At 42.5% G+C, this 13,993-nt stretch overlaps 1 protein-coding gene and 1 pseudogene across 2 annotated transcripts in view; one reads left to right on the top strand and one right to left on the bottom strand.

Annotated features, from left to right (window-relative positions):
• The window catches only part of Zcchc4 (zinc finger CCHC-type containing 4), a 47,598-nt gene that overhangs the window by 1,964 nt on the left and 31,641 nt on the right, over positions 1 to 13,993 (bottom strand). For both annotated transcript variants that reach the window (XM_028865908.2, XM_028865909.1), the window contains 4 exons: positions 6,137 to 6,258; positions 5,822 to 5,897; positions 3,452 to 3,503; positions 2,486 to 2,630 (listed from right to left, as the gene is read on the bottom strand). In XM_028865908.2, coding sequence (XP_028721741.1) covers positions 2,486 to 2,630; positions 3,452 to 3,503; positions 5,822 to 5,897; positions 6,137 to 6,258 — 395 coding nt within the window. The remainder of the gene's footprint in view (positions 1 to 2,485; positions 2,631 to 3,451; positions 3,504 to 5,821; positions 5,898 to 6,136; positions 6,259 to 13,993) is intronic.
• On the top strand, positions 8,278 to 9,076 carry LOC114690902 (annotated as a pseudogene).

Genomic DNA, 13,993 nt, shown 5'->3' with positions numbered 1-13,993 from the left:
AAACAATTGCTATTTATAAAGAAAGAGCATTTGCTCAGGGCTGGAGTTATGGCTCAGTGGTTAAGAGGATTTGATGCTTTTGCAGAGGACCCAGGTTTGATTCCCAGCACCCAGGCAGCAGCTATGGCCATCTGCGACTCTAGTTCCAGGATAATTTCCGGCTTCTGCAGACACCAGGCAGGCACGTGGTGACACATACATATATGCAGGCAAAACACTCATACATATAAAATAAAAAGTATCTTTGTCAATTTCATTACGCTGGGATTTGGAAAGGTAGTAACAGAGTCTACGAGTTCTCTGACTGAAGAAAACAATACTACCTAAGGATCACCAGGTACATTGCACTACAAAGGATTTACCCTTTCAATGTTACTAAACACTCCAACAAACAGACTAACTTTAAAAAAACAAAACAAAACAAAACCAGGCAGGGTCTTACTACGTAGCCCTGGCTGACCTAGAACTCAGAGATCTGCCTGCTACTGCTTCCCCAGTGCTGGGATTCAAGGTATGCACCACCATGCCAGCCAGGCTAGACTAGTAGTAGAGAGCCTATCATCCATTAGTGAATGCCACCTGGGTATGGTAGCACAGGCCTGTAAGCCCACTTGGGGAACTCAAGTTCCAGGTCAGCCTGGACCATACAACAAAACTGTCTCAAAACCAAAATGCACACCAGTTTTCATATACATTAATTCACAGAATTAAAGGCTGAGCATGTTAACTCCTGAGTGTACTCAAAACTACACTGTAAATGATGCAACCACCCTAGATCAACAGGAAGACAGATGGGTTTATTTGATTATTCAAGGCTTCTAAGAGGAAAAAAAAAAAATCACAAAATCCCCCATTTAATTAATTTTTAAAAATTATTCTTCTACTTTGAACTACTCAGTAGAAATAATCACAAAGTAAGTTTATGAAAAGACATTCTAAATAGGAAGCATAGTTCAACAGGCTGGACCTGAATGGAAAAAAAGTCCTTCTGGCTATAAACAAATGAATAGACAGAAATAACTATAATTAATCATAGTAACTGAAACTTGAAATACTTCTCAAATTTCCTGTCTTATCACAAATAATATCATAGGGCAAAATGTTATCATAATCTCAATTTTCACGTAATGTTAAATTTAGCTACTTAGACATCTGCAGGTAGCGTGTGACACTAAGGTTCTATTTTGTTTTCTAATTTAAATCACTGAAACAAGAAGACACGATCCCTATCACCAATTTTAATCTTTAAAACAGGTGCATTCAGGGGCTAGAGAGATGACTCAATAGTTTAGAGCCATGGGCTGCTCTTCCAGAGGATCCCAGTTCAGTTCCCAGCACCCACACGGCAGCACACAGCAGCCTGGATCTCCAGCTCCAGGGGATCTGACACCCTCTCTGGCCTCGTCAGGCACCAGGCACTCATGTGATACAACATACATGCAGGCAAATCACCCAACACAGTTAATATAAAACTATATCTTGGGGGGGCACTCACCTGCATTAACTCAGCTGGTATATCTAGCGGTAGTTTTTCTAGACATGCTATAATTATTGGAATAATTTTTTGTTTTGTTTTTGTTTTTCGAGACAGGGTTTCTCTGTTTAACAGCTCTGGCTATCCTGGAACTCATTCTGTAGACCAGGCTGGCCTCAAACTCACAAAGATCCACCTGTTCTACCTCTGCCTCCTGAGTGCTGGGATTAAAAGCATGCGCCACCACCACCCAGCAACTGGAATAATTTTACTCTGAGTTATCAATGCCAAATGTTAATGGGAGATGTGAAAACAATCATGGGGAAAAAAATAACATTTTATATATTTAAGTAAAAAGCATGTGTAAATGTTCTTAAGAGCTGACAGAATTTTCAGATCTAACTAGTACTAACATAAATAATGTTTATATCAAATAATACAAGCTAAGTTTGTTTGCTTAGCTCATTTTAATTTGGCTAAAGAGATCAAGCTGTAGTGTTTGAATCCCACATAAACTGGTAACTTCTGTTTGAACACGATACATTCAGCCCTTTTCTGCTTTGGAATTCACACTTTTCTGCTACGGAATGGCGTGCTCCATTGCATCCAAAGTGCCTTCACTCTCTCCTCCTGCCACCAGGTAGGTGTCTGCCCCCATCTTCCCACACAGCCCGACCTGAGTATCATTTCCTTCCGTGAAGTCTGACCTTTCACCCTAGAATTACAATTTCGTCTGAACCATAGGAGATGTGAAGTCAGCCACTTCCTCCTGGGGTTTTGACCTCTTGTGTCTAACCCGTCAAGCCTGAGCTCTTTGAAGCATGTTCTTTACCGGCCTAAGTGTGCCCCCACCGCACCCCCCTGCAATCCACGTAAATAACACATAACGGTGAGAGGGACGATTTAGCACTCCCGAGTCCTCTGAAAGCTTTGCACTTTGGTAGATTGCTCCTAGAAAGCTTGATACCAGCAATCTTCCTTTTTTCTAGAAAGTAAAAGAATTCAACTAACTTGTTAGCTCTCTTGAAGGTGCCAATGTTGGGACAATTGCTGCGTTTGTGATCCAATGCACCACAAATAAAGCAGCCATCTCTAGGGCCCGCACAGGAATGGTCTGGGAGTGTACAGCGGTTACAGGTGCTACAATGGATCCAGGCTGTAAAAGAAAAACAAGTTTCAGAAGAGGTTCATTGAACAGGATTTTTTATTTCATTAACTTCTGAGGAAGGTTATATGAATAATGTTTTTTTTTTTTTTTTTTTTTTTTTTTTTGGTTTTTTGAGACAGGGTTCCTCCGTGTAGCTTTGCGCCTTTCCTGGAACTCACTTGGTAGACCAGGCTGGCCTTGAACTCACAGAGATCCGACTGGCTCTGCCTCCCGAGTGCTGGGATTAAAGGCGTGCACCACCACCGCCCGGCTGAATAATGTTTACTTCAAATATTGTGGCTGGGTGGGCTTAGCTCATTTTACTTTGGCTAAAGAGATCAAGGCCAAGTGTTTGAATCCCACATAAACCAGCAGCTTCTGTTATAATGCGTACACATTCAACCCTTGCCCAACACGTCACGATCTGACAGCCACTGCCACAACAGAGGCTGGCTGAGAGGCACAGTGCCCAGTTGAAGTAATGGAGCCAGATGCCACACTGACATAGGCTAGCAGTCAGCTCTCCCTATGAAAGACATGTGTGTAGGTAATTATAAAAGTCAGTATCGGGCAGGGCGGCGGCGGCGCACACCTGTAATCCCAGCACTCGGGAGGCAAAGCCAGGCGGATCTCTGTGAGTTCAAGGCCAGCCTGGTCTACAGAGCAAGATCCAGGACAGCACCAAAACTACACAGAGAAAACCTGTCTCTAAAAAAAAAAAAAAAAAGTCAATATCGGTCTCTACATTATTTTCCTTTTATGAATATAATAAAAATCTTATTCACGTGAACGGAACTGGAAACTGTTTTCCCAGGATCTCAAACACTTACAAGGCTTCACACACTTTTTGCAGAGAAAGCAATGGCTCCATTTCCTCCCATCCTACAAAAACAAATTTTAAAATGTTCAATTTGTTATAAAAGCCAAGTTCCACAATTAAAAATTAAAATGTCTTATTAAAATATGTGTAAATTATTCATTCCTTATTTCTCCCTTTCCTGGGCTTCACAATTAAATACTTTGATTTTAATTTATGCATTTCTCCACTTAACTCAAATGCCTCCTTGATGGGCCTCAATTTCCTTAACTATGAAACCAGATTTATCCAAATGATCTTGAAAATCCACTCTGCTTCAAGCCATCCAATCTTCACAAAGAAGGACGCAAATGAAAATTTCAAGAGAATTAATGATTCCATAATTTTATGTTCTCTCTACTACATAGCCCCTAATGAAATTCATATTTGAGAGCTTCATGTAATTTAGAGAGATAGATTACAGGTTACTACTTGAGTAACTTTTTTAAATGTGAAGTAAAACATACCTAGAAAAGTACATTCAACATAGACACGCACTTTACTAGTATTAAAGCAACTGTGTGAAGGATTGGGGCCTCTTGAGCCCCTAGAAACCTGGCCGGGCCTCTCACCACAGCACGCCTCCTTCCCACCAGGTAGTACCTGTCCTGATTTTTGTGACCATCATTTCCCTATTCTTGTTCATTTTTACCACCCATGTGCATATTTCTAAATACGTTTTCCCCCTCGATTTTAAACTTTATACAACCTGACCACAAGACAGACCACTTCTAAACTAGTTGAAAATAGTTATATGAACCTAAACTTTTCTTTGGAAAATCATTTGTGCTTTTTAGGAACGCTAAACTCCAAAGGTTCTTTCTGACTAGACTTAGTAAAAATGAACAAGTAGCTGAAAGGTCATCCTACCTCCCTAAAAAAATCTTCATTATTGTTCAAAGTTGGAGGCAAGCAAGATGTCCTCCACTAGGTGAATGGTTACAAACTGTGATACTCCCAGACAACGGGAAGTCATTAACAAGAATGAACCTTTTGTCATGGAAAGACAGACAGGAGCTTTAAATGGCCACTTCAAGTGAGAAGCCAGTCTGAAAAGCAGTTACACATGCTGTGTGACTCCAATACTATGACCTTCCGGAAAAGGTAGCACTATAGAGACAGTAAGATCCGTGAGCAAGCAGTGCGGAGATGTTCAGGGGACACAGTGAGGCCACTCTGTATGACCCTACGGTGGCAGAAGCAGGTCATCACAGTCATCCCAGTCAAGGAACACACAGCACCCAAAGTGAACCTCACAGGAAAACGTGGACTTGGGGGTTAAGAGTAAGTGAGTTCATCAACTGTTCCCAGGGTACACTCCAGCCCAGATCCTGATGAAAGAAGGCTGTGTACGGGAACGGGGGTAGGAAGTATACACGAATCTCAGCACCTTCTGCTTCATGTGCAGCAAATCTAAAACGCTTTCAAAAGCAAAGGCTCTTGAGAACAACACAAGAGCTAAACCCACAAACAGGAGACGGGTCTCCTGTTCTGTAGCAGCTGTAAAAGAGCAGAGAGTGACCACCCCACCTCTCGGGGGCTACTTAGAGGACTAAATGTGTGAACCCATGCAAAGCTCTTAGGGACAAGCCTAGCACATAAAAAGTGCACAGTACATGTTACTAATCATTACTTCATCAGAACAGCAATGGTATCTAATGGTCCAATGCCTGATTTGAAACATCATAATTTTACCCTTAACAGACATATAAATTCAGCACTTAGTGCCTTATTTGAAACACTCTTGGTAAGTACCATATGAAAATGATTGAAATAGCTATTTACAATGATGAAAGAAATTAAGTACTTTTAAAAGCCTGTTTTCGGGCTGGAGAGATGGCTCAGTAGCAAAGACATTCATCACCAAGACTGATGCCCTGAATTTGATTCACAGAACTCACCTGGTGGAAGGAGAGACCCACATACTGGAAGTAGTCCTCTGACCTCCACATGAATGCTGTGCACACATGTGCCTACACATATGCACCTTCCACACTCGAGATTTTTTTAAGCTTATTAAATTTATAATCAGAAATAAGGTACTACTATATTAAGATTTAGAAGGTGATAATACATATAAATTTAAGTATTAACAAAACCTTTTTTGTTTTTTTGTTTTTTTCAGACAGGGTTTCTCTGTATAACAACTTTGCTATCCTGGAACTCACTCTGTATACCAGGCTGGCCTTGAACTCACAGAGATCCACCTGCCTCTGCTTCCCAAGTGCTGGGATCAAAGGCGTGTGCTACCACTGCCAGGCAACAAAACATTTTAAGAGAAATAAAACTATCAACTAACATAACCAACATTTAAATAAAAATGTATTACATAAGAGGACCATACCTTGGATGTGCAAGAATTACAATGCATACAGTGCTGATTCTCAAGAGAAACATATCTCTGACAGAGGGAGCAAAATCTAAAGACAGAAACAGAGAAATGAGCTGCATGTATTCATTTGAGATTCACAGAACAGACAAAAGCAAACAAGGTACTTGCTCCAAAAATTGGAGGTAATCAGAATTCAATTCAATGTGAAATTATGAACCAAATCTAAGAGCAATACAAGAACCACCTGATTCAATACTGAAAGCATTTTACTGTCCGGTACACATAACTGCATTTTCAGATGGCCCGTGAAGCTCAAAGGGGTCTCACCTGTACCCTTCTTCTGTAGGGAGGATGATTTTGTTGGGGGGAATGTTGGTGAAAATCCGCACAGGAGACTGTTTGCGACCTGTCTTTCCATGTTTGTAAAGTGTGTGATTATCATAATCTACCTAGAAAGTAAAGAGAAAATTCACTCAAATGAGTCAACGTTCTCTAAGCTCCTTTAACCAATAGACAAACAACCTGATGCTAAGATACAGGCTGAAGCAAGTAGTGAACAGGAAACTCCTAAGAGCAAGATCACTCACAGCCAACCTCGAGAGGCCTCCACAGCAGGGGCATCTCATCACAACAAGGGTAAGGGGTTATGACACATTCATGTCGGTGGATCATGGGAATGACTCGAACTTGACCTAAAAGGCTTCCTAAGAAAGTCTGTTTTGTAATTAGCTTTATTTCTGATGCTAAAAACAAGGTCTTTGGAGATGTGTGTGGATGTCACTGAGATGGTCCACTTCCTTGGGAAGACATTTGTCATTCACCAAGTCAAGTGCATCCTCAGTCTGGCCTTCCACTCGCCATCTGTCCTCTCACTTTCCAATGGAACAGAGGTCAGGGGTCAGACAACGGCTGTCACTTCCTTGTTAGATGACCGTAACAACCTTGAGGATGTTTTTAAACTGTAAAAGGAGGTCACAGATCCTGACCTGAAGAGTTGCTCTGAGGGTCAACACTTAGTCCAGAGTCTGGCACAAGGCAGAAGATGTCGAGGAAGAGAGAAGGGAGTCCACCTGTGCTTCGGCACCCCACAAACACTGACCTCCCCCAGCACCCGTACTTGTCATTTCAGCTGAGTGTCCGACAGAGAGGCCCACAGCATTGTTTACTCAAGTCTAAATTCCCTGTCCTCCTTCAGCCTGCTACTCACACACATTCTCAGTTTGACTTTGTGTCTGTTGTGAACCCATTTGGCTACTAAATCTGTTTTTCTTCAGCTCAGTTATACTCAGTGTTTGCGCAACACCAACATTGCCCAGGTCCTGTTACAAATGCAAATGTTTACTCAATCCAGCACCTACTATATCAGAGACTTTGGGAGTGGGGCCAGCAGTTGGTTTTAGCAAGCCTTCTGCACACACTCAAGTTTGAGGAGCACTGCTTTAGGTCATCCCCAAGGAGACCATGAGATGGTCAGGAGCTCAGGACAGGTGGATCCCAGCTCCCACATGAGGTGCAATGAACTGTTTTAATTAGAAACAAGGATACACGTAGGAAGCTGGAACAGACCAGGTTTGCAAGCTAACTTTTTTTTTTTTTTTTTTTTTTTTTTTTTTTTTTTAGACAGTTTCTGTGTAGCTTGCGCCTTTCTGGAGCTCATGGTAGCCAGGCTGCTCGAACTCACAGAGCCTTCTGCTCCCGAGTGCTGGATAAGCTGCACCACCCCGGCTGCAAGCTAACTTTTAATAAGCAAAGCACAAACATGGAAGGAAATCATGACAGGGAGACAGGAGTTTTTTTTTTTAAATCATTTAAAAAATGTATCCTTAGATTATTCATACATGTATACAATGTATCTTGATCATATCATATCCTGCCCAAAGAGAAACTCCCTTTTCCATTCCCCCTGACCCCACACCAATGCTTCCTCCTCTTACTTTCATGTCCTTTAAACACACACACACACACACACACAGCAGAGAGAGAGAGAGAGAGAGAGAGAGAGTCCAATCAGAACTACCTGCATGTGCATAGGTGAGGTCATCACTCAGCATGGAAAACCTACCAGCAACTACACCCTAGAAGAAAAATGACTCCCGTCTTCCAGCAGCCATGGGTTGTCAACAGCTCCTAGCTAGGGATAGATCCTCACAAGCCACCCTCCCATCCACGGCAGGATGCTGACAGATCTGGTACAGTTCATCATAACTACTGTGAATGCTTTGGGCACGTCATGGCCAGACAAACGGTCCTTCACAGCACTCCTCCCCACCCCCAGACTCCTACATTCTTTTCACTCCTTCTTCCGTGATGTTTCCTGAGACTGGTTAAGGATGCTGATATTCATGTCCCACTTCAGGGGTTCAGGGGAAGTAAGAGAGGGAAAGCGCAGGAGTGGTTATGACCCGAATACATCATATGAGAGTCTCAAAAGAATACATTTAAAAAATTACATGTAAAGTTCTAGTTAGAGCACAGCCTAGGAGGTCCCACAGATCTGTGTTTTGCTTCAACAATGTTTGGATGAAACAGAGCTGGGGACTCCCTCTTTCTTAGCTTCTAGCAACCTTTTAGTCTCTCTAGTTGCTTTGGCTCCTAGGACCAGCCAGCACCATCTCTTTGTGGTTAGCTCCATGTTTCGGATCAGCCATGACCTCCTAGATTCATCAGAATTACCCCACCAAAGTGCAAGCTGCCGTAAACTGCCTGGTCAACTTGTACCTGCGGGCCTCCTACACCTACCTCTCTCTGGGCTATTTTGATCGGGATGATGTGGCTCTGGAGGGTGTAGGCCACTTCTTCCCAAACTGGCCAAGGAGAAGCATGAGGGCACCTCCTCAAGTTGCAGAACAATCACGGAGGTGCACTTTTCCAGGCTGTGCAGCAGTCATCTCAAGATGAGTGGGGTAAAACCCAGGAGGTCATGGAAGCTGCCTTGGCCCTGGAGAAGAACCTGTACCAGGCCCCCTGGGGTCTTCATTTCCTGGGTTCTGCCCACACAAACCCTCACCTTGTAACTTGTTGGAAAACCACTTCCTGGGAGGAGATAAGAAGATGGGCAACCACCTGACCAACCTCTGTAGGACTGGCATGCCACAGCCATGTCTGGGCAGGTATTTCTTTGAGCAGCTCACTGTCAAGCATGACTAGGAGGCCTCCCCTTCCAAGGCTCTCTCCTCTGCTCAGCACCAGCCAGACTCAGGACCTCCACCTGAACCTTTCAAGCCAGTAGGCAGCTTGTAACCACCCTGGAGCCCTCCCCACCCCCCAGCCAAGTCCTGGACCAAGTAAAAGTAAAGCTTTTTGAAATATTAAAAAATAAAAAAAAAAAAAGGTTGGAGAGATGCCTCAGAGGTTAAGAGTACTGGTTGCTCTTTCTAGAGGTCCTAAGTTCAGTTCCCAGCAACGACACTGGTAGCTCACAACTGTCTGTAATGGGATCTGATGCCCTCTCCTGCATGCAGATAGAGTACTCATACACATAAAAATAAATAAATCTTTTTTTTTTTTTAAAGATTTATTTATTTATTATGTATACAGTGTTCTGTCTGCATGTATGCCTGCATGCCAGAAGAGGGCACCAGATCTCATTACAGATGGTTGTGAGCCACCATGTGGTTGCTGGGAATTGAACTCAGGACCTCTGGAAGAGTAGTCGGTGCTCTTAACCTCTGAGCCATCTCTCCAGCCCCTAAAAATAAATAAATCTTTAAAAATTAGCAGAAGGGATGAAAAACGACCATTAAACAGGGCCTATGGAAAAGGCTCGTGGAAGAGACGGTAGAGTACGCAGAGAAAGCAAGACAAAGGGAGAAATAAGACATGAGGGCTAAGTTTAAAAAAATAAAATGGGCCGATCATGAATAGGCCTGCACTTGATCGTCAGAAAACTTTCACGCCAAGGACTTGATTGGTGATTAATATATTGAGAAACCCAACACAAACTATAAAAATTGAAAACGACACAATCTAAAACACCAACAAAAAATAGACTGAGCATATATTCATAGGCCAAAATACACGTCACATACACTTGCAATAAGGCCATGGGCGAAATTACTTATTCTAATATCAACTTGATATTAGTCTTTAATAAAAAGAGTAGAGCATAGTTCTGCTTTTGATTACATAATTTTTAGCATATAAAATCAATTAAGGGAAACATTATAGGCATAAATGACGAGAATACACCTTGACTTCAACAATACTGGTATCTGTATGCTCCGGGCTGGAAAGGATATGAACCATATACTATATCGCAATATTGCTCTCTCAGACTTCAGATCACGATAGAATTCAACAAAAAAGAAAAAAGGATAAGTGCCGTGAGAATGGTCTACCAAAACATGTGGCCTAAATGAGAACGTGATTTAATCCCTGAGAAACATAAGTTAAAAGAGCAAAGTGGCAACATATGGGTAACCAATGTGTGTAAACTAGCCAGGCAGTGGATAAAGAACTACGCAGAATAGGATGATTGCCTCCAAAGCTCGGAAATGACCAGCTTAAACTGCAGTAAAACCACACAGTCAGAACAGAAAGAGATGCAACATACTGCCACAACAACAAGGAATGGCAACAAGGAGAGAAACGGCACTCTGAAAATTGTCCTCTAGATTCCACACTGCATGCAAAAAAAAGAAAGGCAAATAGGATGGCACGGAGCCACACTACCTTACTCATACACATTAATCAACACAAGCAAAAGACAAAACAAGTTCCATTTGGGGCAGAATACCCAAAGGTCATTTGTTCTCCACACTTCAACCAAACTGTTAGGGGTCAGGCTTCTGAAGGCAGACTGCTTGCCTCTCGGCAGCTCTGGTTTAACTCAGTGTTACCACATTTACAAGGAAATGCACTCCCTGAGACTCACTAACAAGCTTCAGCAGTGAGCAAACGCTAAGAGGATGAGATGAGGGGAGGCAGGAGCATGTGGGAAGCCCCTGCCCCCAGGGCTTCTGACTGGCTGCCAGCAGGGCCGTCCTCAGTCATGCTGACTGTGGTCTGTGTAGGCTGCTTGGAGGCCTCTGCATATGCGCAGCATCCCCATAAGCCAAGACTGAGTTAGCTCCCATTTGCAGCCCTGCATTCAGTCCTCACATTTTAAGAAAGACACTGATAAAACCGGGTCATTTCTACTGAAAATAATAGCAATGAATAGGATTTATAGTTTAACAAATTGGGGGTGTTTGCTCAGAAAAGACTGGGAAGAACTGACAGCTAGTTCATAACTGAAGGGGTATCATATGGAATAGAAATTAGACTTATCCTTTATTGCCTCGGAGAATAGAACCAGGAGCAATGGTTAGAAGTTAATGGGGAGCATATTTTATCTCAATATGAGAAAATTCTCTAACGATTAGAGCTATTAAATAAATTGAGTTGCCTTGTAAGGCTGTAGGACTCTGCGCCCCGAAAGCATCCGAGTGAAGCTCGATGAGTGCTTGTCATGAATTTAGCAGAGAGGATTATTACATTGGGAAGTCAGCCCAGGTTACCTCTACGTTTCTTTCCAACTTTCAAAATCCTATGAATATATGTTACCTATTAGAGGCAAGACACAAGAATAGATTTTACTTAAAACATCAACCTAAAATAGTAGTTTAAGTAGTTTTCTTTTAAGGGGATTTAAATTTATAATGTTTCCCCAGTGCACTCCTTTGTGGGCCTGAATATATGTGGTACCTTATTAAATTCAACAAAAGATATCCTGCATGCAAACTTACGAGTGTCATAAGGAAAACCATTCTTCCCCAGAGAATCTTGTGAAAACTTTCAAATGCTGGAGAGTTAGAGTGTGGGAAGACTTCTACTGAGTGGGATGTTCTGTGCACTACAACAGCAGATGGAGGGGGGCAGTTGCTTTATGGTTTCCCAAGGAGCTAGAGAATGCATGTGTCAGGAAGGTGGCTGATTGCTCGATTTTGCATAACCTAATTGAGATTATTATTATTTTTAAATGCGGGTTTGTTGTGCTAATTAACTATAAACATATGGTATGTAAAACGCATGCTGCTAGAGTAAATTAATGTACCTCTAACATACATCCATATTTCATAGCTTCATCCACACAAATAAACCTCCCGTGGAAGTGCTGTAAAGCAAACACAATTTTGCAAATTGCCTATCGCTAGTGCCTGAGCTGATCCACCATGTTCCCATCATTATCTCTGACATCTCACTCACAATGATGATGAGAGGCATTTTCAAACAGAAAATTTCTCCCACAGAACTGATTAATGTGATGAAGTACTGTATAGAAATGAGGGAAAGCACAAAATCTCTGCAATTCCCAACTTTTAATTTGAGCCATACGCAAATGTCTTCGGCTACACGAGACAGAAAGTAGTGAGCTGGAACACTGAGGTATTTGTTAGAGCACTAATCCTGTACCGACTATGCTCCAGGCAGGATGCCAGGCCACACTAGCATTTGCACAACTCCCCGAGGACTGTGCTCTGTGTAGTTTCACTAAGGTCTCAAGACCATGCCTCAGCTCCACCAACCGGCTCCCATCACCGCAGTCAGCCCTGTAGTCATAACCTCCCTGCCTTCGAACCCCGATTTCAAATTCCCACACAGACCTCATCCTGCTTCTTATTCAATACCTACTAAGTCTTTTTTATACACAGGGTTTCAAGAATTTGGTTGCCACCCCCCCCTTTTTTTCTTTCTTTCTTTCTTTTTTTTTTTTTTCAAGACAGGGTTTCTCTATGTAGCCCCAGGCTGGCCTTGAACTCACAGAGATCCACCGCCTCTGCCTCCCGAGTGCTGGGATTAAAGGCATGCCCAAGTTGACACCTTTTAATATTCAATAATTTCTCAAAATTCCTATCAAATATCTTTTCTAGTGTAAAGATAAGCTGGAAAAGGTTTCCTACACAGGCTGATAATAAAAAGGAGAGCTCTGACAAAGCAAACTGCTCTACTTTCAACATGTAAGATGTGCTCCATGATAAGAAATGACGAAACACGAGAGAACGAACATTCCAGGAGGGTTGAGATGTGGAAGCATCTCACCGGATGTGATAACCACATGACCACTGCCACTCCCTAACCCAGCTCCTAGCCCTTCACCCTGTGGCAGACATCACTAATCGATCCCGTTAATTCACCACGTGAGCCTGGCTTCCTCTGAACAAATCTAAGGAGTCACTACTGAAGGATTCTCAGGCTCAGCGCTGTGAGGGAGGACTGTCTGCCATCTATCTGCTCTTCCAGGCACTGGCTTTACAGGTGAGGCAAACAGGGATCGGGAAAGAGCAGCTGATCATCTGAGGTCACATCACTCTATGGGCAGTGCTGGGACTCAGAGTTCTAGCTCTAGATCAGAATTCCCCTTCTTCCTAATCTGCCTTAATGAAGCTGCAGTTAGGTTTCTCGGTTTCTGAGAACTACTTTATCATTGAAATCCACATGATTTATATTTCATGAAGGTTTGCAGCATTTGGACCGGCCACTTATCTGAAAAGCATCCTCCCTATCCCTAAAAAGATATTCAGTGATTCTGTTTTGTTTAACTTTTTGACTATGTTGTGGCTTGAAGTCTTATTGTGGCTTTGCTGGTAATTGGGGCAGGGGTTGGAGCTATGTGAGAAGATCTGTAATGGAAGACAGGAGACGTGTAGTTTCCCTTTTAATTATATTTGTCTGCAGTACTGGGGATCGAACCTGGGGCCTCAGGCATGTTATGTTTTGGTGTACAGATCTGATTCTCATTGTTCTTCTCAGCAGTTGGCTTTTGTTTTATCGAAAACATTGCTTTGCTCCTGTTCAGATACACATGAAATAACCTGAACATTTTTTTCTTTCTTTTTTTTTAAAAAAATTATTTTTTAAGACTTTTTTTAGATTTATTTATTATGTATACAGTGTTCTGCCTGCATGTATGTCTGCAGGTCAGAAGAGGGCACCATGTGGTTGCCGGGAATTGAACCCAGGTCCTCTGCAAGAGCAGTCAGTGCTCTTAACCTCTGAGCCATCTCTCCAGCCCCTGAACATTTTTTTCAGTAACACAGTGAATTGTACAATTATTTCCAGGAAGCTTAGGCTGTCCACTATTCCCCAAAGCCCTTTCCTAACGACACAGGCAGGCTAAGGGAGTGGCGTATAAATGGCAGTCTGCACTAACGTCCTTTGCCTACCCTGTTGAAGAGCTGCCTCCTTTTTCTATTTTTAATTTAA

Source organism: Peromyscus leucopus, chromosome 10, assembly GCF_004664715.2.
Source record: "Peromyscus leucopus breed LL Stock chromosome 10, UCI_PerLeu_2.1, whole genome shotgun sequence".
NCBI lineage: Eukaryota > Metazoa > Chordata > Mammalia > Rodentia > Cricetidae > Peromyscus > Peromyscus leucopus.
Note: the sequence above shows the minus strand (reverse complement) of the source record. Positions and strands in the feature narration are given on the sequence as shown.